Raw genomic sequence first — 10252 nt, 5'->3', positions numbered from 1 at the left:
AGGTGCCCCAGCGGCGCAGGCCCACCAGGCCTGACCTTGAGCGAGGCCAGTCTGGCTTCCGGCCACGAGACTGGATCTGAAATGGTGGAGAAATGCTGGTATTTCCCGGCTGACGTGGAAGGGATCAGGTTACCTTCTGGTCCCGCGGGCGGAGCGGGCTCTCCTAGGAACGGGTGGCAGGGAGCGGGGACTGAGGGAGGGGCCACAGCCGGCAGGCCGACGGGGTGCGGGGGAAAGGCGGAGCGCGGCCTGGCAGCTCGGGACCGACCGGAGAGGGAGGCCGGGACGTGGAGCTGGTGGGGGGAGGCCGGCGCCAGACCGCCCGGGCCGGGGGCGGGGCAGACGCTGCGCCAGGCGCGGGAACCAGGGTCCGGAGAGGGAGGCGGGGGGGCCACGTCCTGGAGGCGGGGCGGGTGACCTCTGAGCCGCAGGGAGCATATCGGGGCCGGGCGGGGGCAGGTCTGGGCGCGACGGAGGACGCCCACCCCGGCCCCGACGCCGGAGCCCGCGCGCCAGGCCCCCGGGGTCCCTCCCCTCTGCTTTCGTCCCCGCCCCTCTCCCCCCTGCTTCTCCCTCCCCGCCCCGGCCCCCACGCCCCCCGCGGCCCCGGCGGCCCGGCCCCCGCCTCCGCGCGCCATTCCTCCGGCTGCGCGTCCAGCCAGCCGCGCCTGGGCCATGGCGGGCCTGGGGCCGCGACCCGCCAAGAGCTACCGGGTGGTGCTGCTCGGCAGCGTGGCCGTGGGCAAGACGGCGCTCGCCACGCAGTTCGCCTGCGGCAGCTTCCCCGAGCAGTGTGAGCCGTCGGTGGAGGAGCTCTTCAGCAAGGTGATCGAGGTGAACGCGGCGCCCGCCCTGCTGGAGATCGTGGACACGGTGGGCGCCGAGCACCTGGTCACCCTCAAGGACCTGTACATCAAGAACAGCGACGGCTTCGTGGTGCTCTACAGCGTGTGCAGCGAGGCCTCGTTCGAGGCGGTGCGGCCGCTGCGGGAGCGCATGGGCCGGCTGCGGGGGCCCAAGGCCGTGCCGCTGGTGCTCGTGGGCACCAAGGCCGACCTGGACGCCCAGCGCCAGGTGCTGACGGCGCGGGGCCGCGCGCTGGCCCGCGAGTGGCGGTGCCCGTTCCTGGAGGTCACGGCCAAGAGCAAACTCATGGTGGACCAGGTGTTCACGCAGGTGGTGCGCGAGATGGAGGCCCTGGCCCCGCCCGAGGAAGAGGTTCCGGCCGTCCCCACCAACGCGCAGGAGACGTGGCCATCGGAAAGGTTCATCGGCTGATGTGCGAACGGTTCATGATTACTGCATTCATCGCTTTTCTTGATTTCTGAAGCTCACTTTACTCCTCTGCCTTTTTGAAGAAAGTTATCCAGCTGTAAACAAGTGGTTGCTTCTATATATTGACTCAGATCGGTGCTTCAGACTGTCCAGAGCTTCTTAAATATTTTGTCGAAAACTTTGTTTACCTCTGACAGTGCTGGAAGAAGAAATTAAAAATCGATTTTTTTTCCTGTATGGAGAGAGTATTACCCTTTTCTTCGAGTGGGATTTGTTGCAGGATTTTTTTTTTTTTGGTCATAATTAACACCTTCAAATGTCATCTGACATTTGACATTGATTGAGGAACATGACCTAAATCGAAGCTTTCCAATCCATGAGGCTTTCATGTGTTCCCCTCTCATTTACAGCCTTGAATTGCAGCAGTAATATTTTCCTCTCTGCGTATTTCTAAATATAGTTATGACATACATAGCATTGGTTTGAAAGGGATATTGTATACCCTGGGAGGGGAAAAATCAACTGTGTACTCAGGCAAAGATAGTTCAGCTCTGCCTTCAGTTTTGTAATTGACATCTAGTCGATTTCTGCATCTGTAAATTAAGTGAAAATAAAATGACTCTCGAAGTTGATAGTTTTTAATATCTGTCTTTCTAGAACCTAAAGCTACAATTCCTAAAGTTTCCATACACCATATCTTTGCTTTTCAGTTATTTTCCCGGAGAAGTTAGTTGCTAGGGTGAAAATGGCACCACATCTTTTTGTGTTTTTGCAGAAGTGCTTTCTGCAGCTAGTGTTATTTTCCTTGTCACTTGCCAGAGTCGGATATGTTGTCTGAATACCTGCCTAGTTTAACAGTGACAAGGGTACTGAAGTAGGAGCAAAACGTGAAGAATCTTTTTGCAGAGTTTTCACATAACGATAGAAGAGACTTTTCTTGTACTGGTTTAAAAATATTATTGTTTTATAATTTTAAAAACTGGTCTTTGATATGAGTTGCTTGTGTTTATTTGCACAAGTTAACAATTTTACCTCAGCCGTTGCAACAAAATTTTCAAATTTAGGAACCTAACTTAGCCATTTAAGCAAACTTGTAAAAATAATAAACAAGAAAGCTCCATGCCTGTGATCTGAAATATTTTTGTTAAAGGAAAGTTATCTATAAGGTGATGGTTATACAAGGCTCTGGGAGTTTTATTTATATTGTATATGATGTTTGACTAGAAGAATGGATTTTAACACAAAAAATGTATTTTAGAACTTAACAGTTCCTGAGAGCCAGTTCGCCCCCCAGGAGAGGGCTAGGCCGGGACCTCCCCTGTCTTTTATCCCTTTCTCTTTCCCCTGGATGTTGGGGGCCGGGGCAGTCGGGGTGCTTACTTTTGAAGCCTTGAAACCCAGCTAAGTCACTACTCTCTGACCCTCTGTCTTCTGGGGTCACTCCTGGCAGCATTACCTCACACCCTTTTCCGGAACCATCATTTCTCCAAGGGGACGGTTCAAACACAGGGAGGAGGGGAGGGGGCGGTGGCATGGTGGGCAGGCAGGAAGCATCTCCTGGCCTCAGCTTTGTCCAAAGCTGCCCCCTCCTCCTGCAAAAGCAGAGGTTATAGAGCCAAGACTGTTCCCTGACTGGGTGTGGGCGGTGCAGAGAAAGCAGGGGGTGGGGCTGGGGTGGGCGGGTGAACAGCAGCCCCTTCCCAGCCCTGAGAGCTGGGGCCCCAGGACTGCCAGCTGGCGACTCCCCTCGCCCTGCCTGCCCTGCCTTTCTGACTCTACCTGCCTATGCTGAGGCCTCCGGGGAGGTTCTGTGTCCCTGGATCCCAGGCCCTCTGGATATCAGGCCTGATCCAGGAAAAAATACACAAATAGCCATTTCTTCCTTTAAATTACTAGAACCATCTCAGACTACCACTCAGATCCAAGTGTTGGCTTACAGCCCAGGGGTGTTCCTGACTGACTGGTCAACACAGGAATGATCGGGCTCACGTGATCAGCTCCTGTGACCTCAGGAATATGTATGAAGCAGCTTTCTGGGTGTAATATGCGCCCCCCCCACACACACACATAAAATTAAAGACCCAGACACTAATGTTCTTTCTCTTCCTGCATTTCTAATTTCTAACCTATGCATGTTATTTACAAGTTTCCTGCAGTCCCTCTGGCCTCAACTGAGGCCTAAATAACTCTACGGTGAATTTGCAAGTGGCCAATATGACCACTTGTCAGGGTACCATGTTACCCGGAAGCACTGTGCCCACGTGGAGGGACCCATGAAACTGTGGCAGCCAACCTGATAGCTCCAAAGTGGTGTTCAAATCACAAGCCCATTGTTTAGCACTGGGGAATGTGAAACTGGTTTCCAAAGAGTGTGGAACATTCACTTACCCACAAGCAGGGTGAGTGCTTCTGATTCTCCAAATGCCCTGCAACTCAGGACACGGATAGACCTTTTTCTCGCCAGCGTGTTAGGGTTCAGTTTGTATTATTCAGATTTGCTGGCGATGCTGAGAATTTTTTTTTTGGCCTTGCCACGTGCCTTGCGGGATCTCAGTTCCCTGATCAGGGATCGAACCCAGGCCATGGCAGTGAAAGCGCTGAGTCCTAACCACTGGACCACCAGGGAACTGGTGACGCTGAGAGTTCTTTTGGAGGTTTTTATTTTTATTTCTTTATTTAAATTTCTTTAAAAAATTTTTTTATTTATTTAGTTTTGGTTGCGTTGGGTCTTCGTTGCTGCGCGCGGGCTTTCTCTAGTTGCGGCAAGCAGGGGCTACTCTTTGTTGCGGTGCGCGGACTTCTCACTGTGGTGGCTTCTCTTGTTGCGGAGCACGGGCTCTAGATGCGCGGGCTCAGTAGTTGTGACACACGGGCTTAGTTGCTCCGTGGCATGTGGGATCTTCCCGGACCAGGGCTCGAACCTGTGTACCCTGCATTGGCAGGCGGATTCTTAACCACTGTACCACCAGGGAAGTCCCTGGAGGTTTTCAAATGACATTCGAGCTCCTCTTCTGTGAAATGCCCGCTGTTTTTGCCCGCTTTTAAACTTGTGTGATCTGTCCTTTTCTTCTTGGTTCTTGGCCTCTGAGACACCCACAGTGATCCCCATCTCCTGGTTCTCATGCCTTTGTGTGGTTCCCTCCCCTTGAGTCTGGGCAGGACCTAGTGAATCTCTTCTAAGGAATTTAACATAACAAGAGTGATGGGGGGGTCTCCCTCGTGGCGCAGCGGTTGAGAGTCCGTCTGCCGATGCAGGGGATACGGGTTCGTGCCCCGGTCCGGGAGGATCCCACATGCCGCGGAGCGGCTGGGCCTGTGAGCCATGGCCGCTGAGCCTGCGCGTCCGGAGCCTGTGCTCCGCAATGGGAGAGGCCACAACAGTGCGAGGCCCGCGTACCGCAAAAAAAAAAAAAAAAAAAAAAAGAGTGATGGGGTGTCATTTCCAAGATTATGTTCCACCCCTGCGCAAGGATGACACGCACATTTGTGAAGCATTGTATATTTTTTAGTCTTGGAAATATTAAATATGATAGGTAAAGTAAAAGTTTAAAAAAAAAAAAAAAGATTATGTTCCAGAAACACTGATTTCTATTTGCTCACCCACTCTGTCTCTTTCTAAGAGCCCTTGTTCCGGGAAAAGCAAGCTGGCCCCTTGTGACTAGCTCAGTGGAGAGCGCCTTGTAGCAAGGAACTGATGTCTCCAGCCCGCAGCCAGAGAGGCTCTGACACCCACCAACAGCCTCATGAGGGAGCTCAGGAGGGGGATGTTTTCCCAGTTGAGCCTTGAGATGACAGCCACCCCAGCTGACCCTTTGCTGTGACCTGTGGGAGACCTTGAGCAGAGGACGCAGCTGAGCCACAGAAACTGCGATGATAACTGTTCCTTTTGTACACCACTATGTTCTCTAAGGTAATTTGTTACGCAGCAATAGAGAACTCATACAGCTTTTTGGTAACTGGAAATGGGGTGCTATCACACAAATACCTAAAAGTGCAGGACTGGCTTCGGAACCAGGCTGCGGGCAGAGGCCAGAAGGATTCTGAGGACTGTTAGATAAATGCTAAATAACCATGGACAGACCATCAGGGGAAAGCTGGACTTTGAGGATGCTGTCAGTGAGGGTTCAAAAGGAGGTGAAGAACAGGGCTTCCTGTTATGGGATGGCAGAAAGCTTAGCAGCTGTGTGCCAAATCTGTAGTTAAATGGAGAGCCCAAAAGGTGCCCACTGTTTTTTAATAGGGCTTTTTTAGTATTTACTTATTTATTTTTTTATTTTTTTATCTTTGGCTGCGTTTGGTCTTTGTTGTTGCGCGCGGGCTTTCTCTAGTTGCGGTGAGCGGGCTTCTCATTGTGGTGGCTTCTCTTGTTGTGGAGCAGGGGCTCTAGGGACACAGGCTTCAGTAGCTGTGGCACATGGGCTCAGTAGCTGTGGGTCAGTGGTTGTGGCACATGGCTCAGTAGTTGTGGGCTCTAGAGCGCAGGCTCAGTAGTTGTGGCCCACAGGCTTAGTTGCTCTGTGGCATGTGGGATCTTCCCGGACAAGGGCTCAAACCCGTGTCCCCTGCATTGGCAGGCGGATTCTTAACCACTGCGCCATCAGGGAAGTCCCTTGTTTGTTTGCTTGTTTTCTGGCTGTACCACGTGGCTTGCAGGATCTTAGTTCCCTGACCGGGCCCCAGCAGTGAAAGTACTGAGTCCTAACCACTCAACCACCATGGAATTTCCCAAAAGGTGCCCATTGAAATTCATGATCTAGCTGGTAGATTTCCAAGCAAAGTGCAGAAGTTGCTGTCTGGTTTCTTCTTGCTGCTTATAGTAAAATGTGAGAAGAAAGAAATAAGAAAGAAAGAAATTGAGAGAACTGGTAAACAAAAAGGAACAAGTACTTGATGGTTTTGAGAATTACCAGTTTCTCCAAATGGCAAAAGGGGCTAAAATTAAGAAATGACTTCCAAGTGGATTTCAAATCCAGAAGAATTGGTCTAAAAATGAAGCCAAGGGTGTGACTGTAAGAGCTTTTACTAAGACCTCAGAAAGTTCAAAGTTGATACCTCAGAGTACTGTTCAGTCACACAATGGGTCTCTTGAGAAGACTGAGGTGAGCCCACAAATCCTCCCAGTCAAACAACAGGGCCTAGGTATTGCTCCTCAGACAAGTCAGTAGGAGCCCAAGGTGGAGCAGGGCTTATCTCAAAGACTTTTGTGGGTTTAACTTTTCTCTAATGGAGTTAGCCTCAAATCATAGGTGATCCACAAAGTTTTTGAAAGAATTGTGTCAGCAAAAGCACTACCAGCTTGGACTAAAAGACACAGAGCCAGTTCAAAATGAACGGAGATTTTGGAATCACCCCTCCCCATCCCCGGTCACCCAAAATTTTACTGGAAGGAAGCAGGCTGAGAAAACTACTTGGTTTCAAACATGTGCTATCTTTCATTTTAAAAAAATAATAATTTAAAAAAAAAATAAAAGGATGACTCAGAGGGTAGAATAAAGAGCTCAGAGGACAAAGCCCGAAGCAGTGGAGGATTATTTCCAGGATTAAGACCAAACCAAGGAATTTCTTGGCTGGGTTTCAGAATTGCTATGGACTGGTGACCCTTTTGTGTTTCCCATCTGCCCCCCTTTTTGAACAGGAATGTCTACAGCAGCTCTCCTATGCCAGTTGCACCATTGTATATGCGGGGTATGTGTGGCAGGGGAGAGGCGGATAAGCTTTCTCTTAGTTGCATGGATCTACAGGCCAAGAGAAATTATATTTGAGCAGCTGTTTACTTAAGGAACTACACCAGAAGAGCCTCATCCTCACTAGACTTGATTTAGATGACAAGATTATAAACTTTAAGCTTATCAAACATGGATGATTACTAATCCGTTTTATAATGTTAAACCAACATTGCATTCCTGAGATAAACTCCAACTGGCTGTTATTTGCTATAAATTTGATACATTTGATAAGTCGGTTTTCCTAAGATTTTGCTTCATAAATTTGCCTCTGTGTTTACGAATGAGACTTGCCTATAGTTTTCTTATACTGCACTTGTTTGCATTTGGTATCAATATTAGGTTAACATACACAAAAACGTAGTGGGGGACTAGTCCCTCTTTTTCTAGTCTCTGTAGGTTCTGTGTGAGATTGAAATGATCTGTTCTTTCAATATTTGGCAGGTATTGCTTGTAAATCCATTATTTTGAAAAGATTTCTAATGTATTTCATTGTTACAGGTTTTACATTTTCTTCTTAGTTTCCTAGTTTGTATTTTTCCAGGAATCTATACATCCTATGTCTTTTCAAATGTATTGGCATAAAATTGTTCATAACAACCTCTTACAAGATTTTGAGTAACCGTAGCATCTCTGGTTACATCCTCTGCTTTGTTCCTAATCTTGTTTATTTATGCCCTCTCTCTCGCTCCAGTTCTTTCTCTAGTTCCTTCTCTACCTATCTTTGGTTTACTCCAAAATTCACAAAAGAAAAAGTCGATACATTCTCAGAAGAGATTCTAAGATGAGTTTAGCATGCAGGACGCACATTAAGAGACGCTTTGGGGAACGACAGCTATTGAAGGAAGGGAAGGGAAGTAGGAGGGCAGAGGGAGGAGTTGAGCAATGCGACCATGACAGTGGCCCCAGCCAACCCCACAGGGGTCTCCGAACTAGCATGGCTCTTCAGGTGTTCTGAGTTGGGTAAGAGTGGCCAACCATCAGGTCAGTCACTGGATGTGTGATATTGAGCAAGCCTGCTCTATACGCTGAGGTAGTCCCTGATTGACAGCTGAAGTCTGTCCATCAACAGCCCTCCCAGCAGCTGAGACAACAAGCCTGTTGAAGGAGAATCCGGGCAGCGCCTCTGCAGTCCTTCACGGCAATGGTGGCGTAAATAAGTCAGATCTTTATTCTCCTTGGTTTGCTTCCAGTCTAGCTAACTCATGCCTCAAGTTTTTCTTTCTTATGACTTTGCTAGAGTTAGCCTGAAGCAGCCAACACATGCTACTTACTCTTTTTTTTCTAACTGCTTCCTTTACTATATGTACCAGTCAATTCAGAAGAAGGAAACTAGACTAATTATTTCAACAGAGAGAATTCAACATAAAGAATTATTCACCAGGTATCAGAAAACTGAAAAAGCAAAAAGGCGACAATAATTTATCTCAGAGCTGGTATTTCAGGAAGCAGCGACCCTGCCCAGTGCTGGGGGAACAAAGGGAAGAGGCTGAGATTATTAAACTTTAGAAGCTTAGAGAAGGGATCCTGTAGGAACCGAGAGGCAGACCTCTGAGGAAAGGCCATGCCTGATTTGTGCTGTGCCTCAGTAGCTGGATGGAGGGGCCTCAAAGAGCTGAGGTCCAACATCTCTGAGGAGAGGGCGCCAGGGCGCTGGTGCTGGTATTCCAGAGGAGGATTGCAGTGAGGCTGGTTCTAGAAATGTGGGAAAACTGCAAACCGGAATCCACTGCTGCTGTTGAAATCACCTGCTACACTCACAGTGAAGCACCATTTCACTGGCAAACAGAGAAGAATGAGTGCATTTTCCCTCCTCCAGCTTTCCGATCGACATCCATTTCCTACTTTGGTGAGATGCCAACAGGCAGCTAGTTGGCAAAGGAGAAATGTGTTTGCAGAGACCCTGCCTTAGCATCAGAAAGCAGAGGGTAGGGTTTGAAGGAGAGAGAATAATAGCAGTCCCCCTCTTTGACTGCTAAGCACCCATACATACACTTCTACACACACAACAACAGAAACAACGTTATGCTTCTACTGAACAAGATGTAACTATTTATTCTAAATTGAAAATGCTCTCCCCCTCATCCCAAACCACGGGGGACACAAAGTCCCAAGAGTCATTGCATCCATCACTGGGATACAGTTACAATATCCATCTCTGGACTGCGTTAATGACTCCATAAATTCAGGCCCAGTCCCATATGAATATGCTGTTACCGAAAGACTAAATTTTAAGGTTCACCACCACTTGCAATCCTTCTATAAAATAATGGGAAGAAGGAGAGAAAGAAGCTATCAGTGATATGCATACACAGCCACATAACACGAAAGGAAGAAAATTTTCATGGCTGCCATAGGCATTGTTTCTGTAACCCATCATGAGGCCATAGTTGATTTTTATTTTTATTTATTTTTTTGCGGTACGCGGGCCTCTCACCACTGTGGCCTTTCCCATTGCGGAGCACAGGCTCCAGACGCGCAGGCTCAGCGGCCGTGGCTCACAGGCCCAGCCGCTCCGCGGCATGTGGGATCTTCCCGGACCGGGGCACGAACCTGTGTCCCCTGCATTGGCAGGCGGACCCTCAACCACTGCGCCACCAGGGAAGCCCCAGTATTTGTCTTTCTGTGACTGTCTTATTTCATTTGGAGCGATGCCCTCAAGGGTCATAATGTTGTAGCCTATGTCAGAATTTTCTTTCTCTTTAAGGCTGAGTAACATTCCATTGTATTGTGTACACATATACATGTGTATGTATAGACCACATTTTGTTTATTCATTCATCCATCAGTGGACACGCGGGTTGCTTCCACCTTTTGGCTATCGTGAACAGTGCTGCTGAGAACGTGGGTGTGCAAATCTTCTCTTCTGCTTTCAGTTCTTTTGGATATATACTCAGCAGTGGACTTGCTGGACCCTATGGTAATTCTAGGCTTAAGTTTTTAGGGATCACAATCCTTGTTTTCCGTAGCAGTACATCCTCACCAACGCCAGCAGCGCACGTGTGCTCCAATTCCACATCCTCATGACCACTTGTAATTGTCTTTTTTTTTCCCCCATAGAAGTCATTCTAATGGGTGTGAGGTAATATCTCATTGTAGTTTTGATTTGCATTTCCCTAAAGATTAGTGACATTGAGCATCTTTTCATGTGCGCGGGCTTTCTCTAGTTGCAGCGAGCGGGGGGCTTCGTTGCGGTGCGCAGGCTTCTCATTGCGGTGGCTTCTCTTGTTGCAGAGCACAGGCTCTAGGCGTGT

The 10252-nt window shown here is 48.8% G+C and overlaps 1 protein-coding gene across 1 annotated transcript; it reads left to right on the top strand.

Moving 5' to 3' along the window:
- Positions 1-254: 254 nt before the first annotated feature.
- Positions 255-1905, top strand: LOC309803393 (ras-related protein Rap-2a-like). Its single transcript, XM_082619536.1, has one exon. It carries the CDS (start codon positions 676-678, stop codon positions 1276-1278), a length of 603 nt encoding a protein of 200 aa, XP_082475662.1. The 5' UTR covers positions 255-675; the 3' UTR covers positions 1279-1905.
- Positions 1906-10252: the final 8347 nt, after the last annotated feature.

The sequence above is a fragment of the Mesoplodon mirus genome (genome assembly GCF_964341445.2).
Source record: "Mesoplodon mirus genome assembly, chromosome: 4".
Classification (NCBI taxonomy): Eukaryota; Metazoa; Chordata; class Mammalia; order Artiodactyla; family Ziphiidae; genus Mesoplodon; species Mesoplodon mirus.
This window is presented reverse-complemented; position numbering and strand designations above follow the sequence as displayed.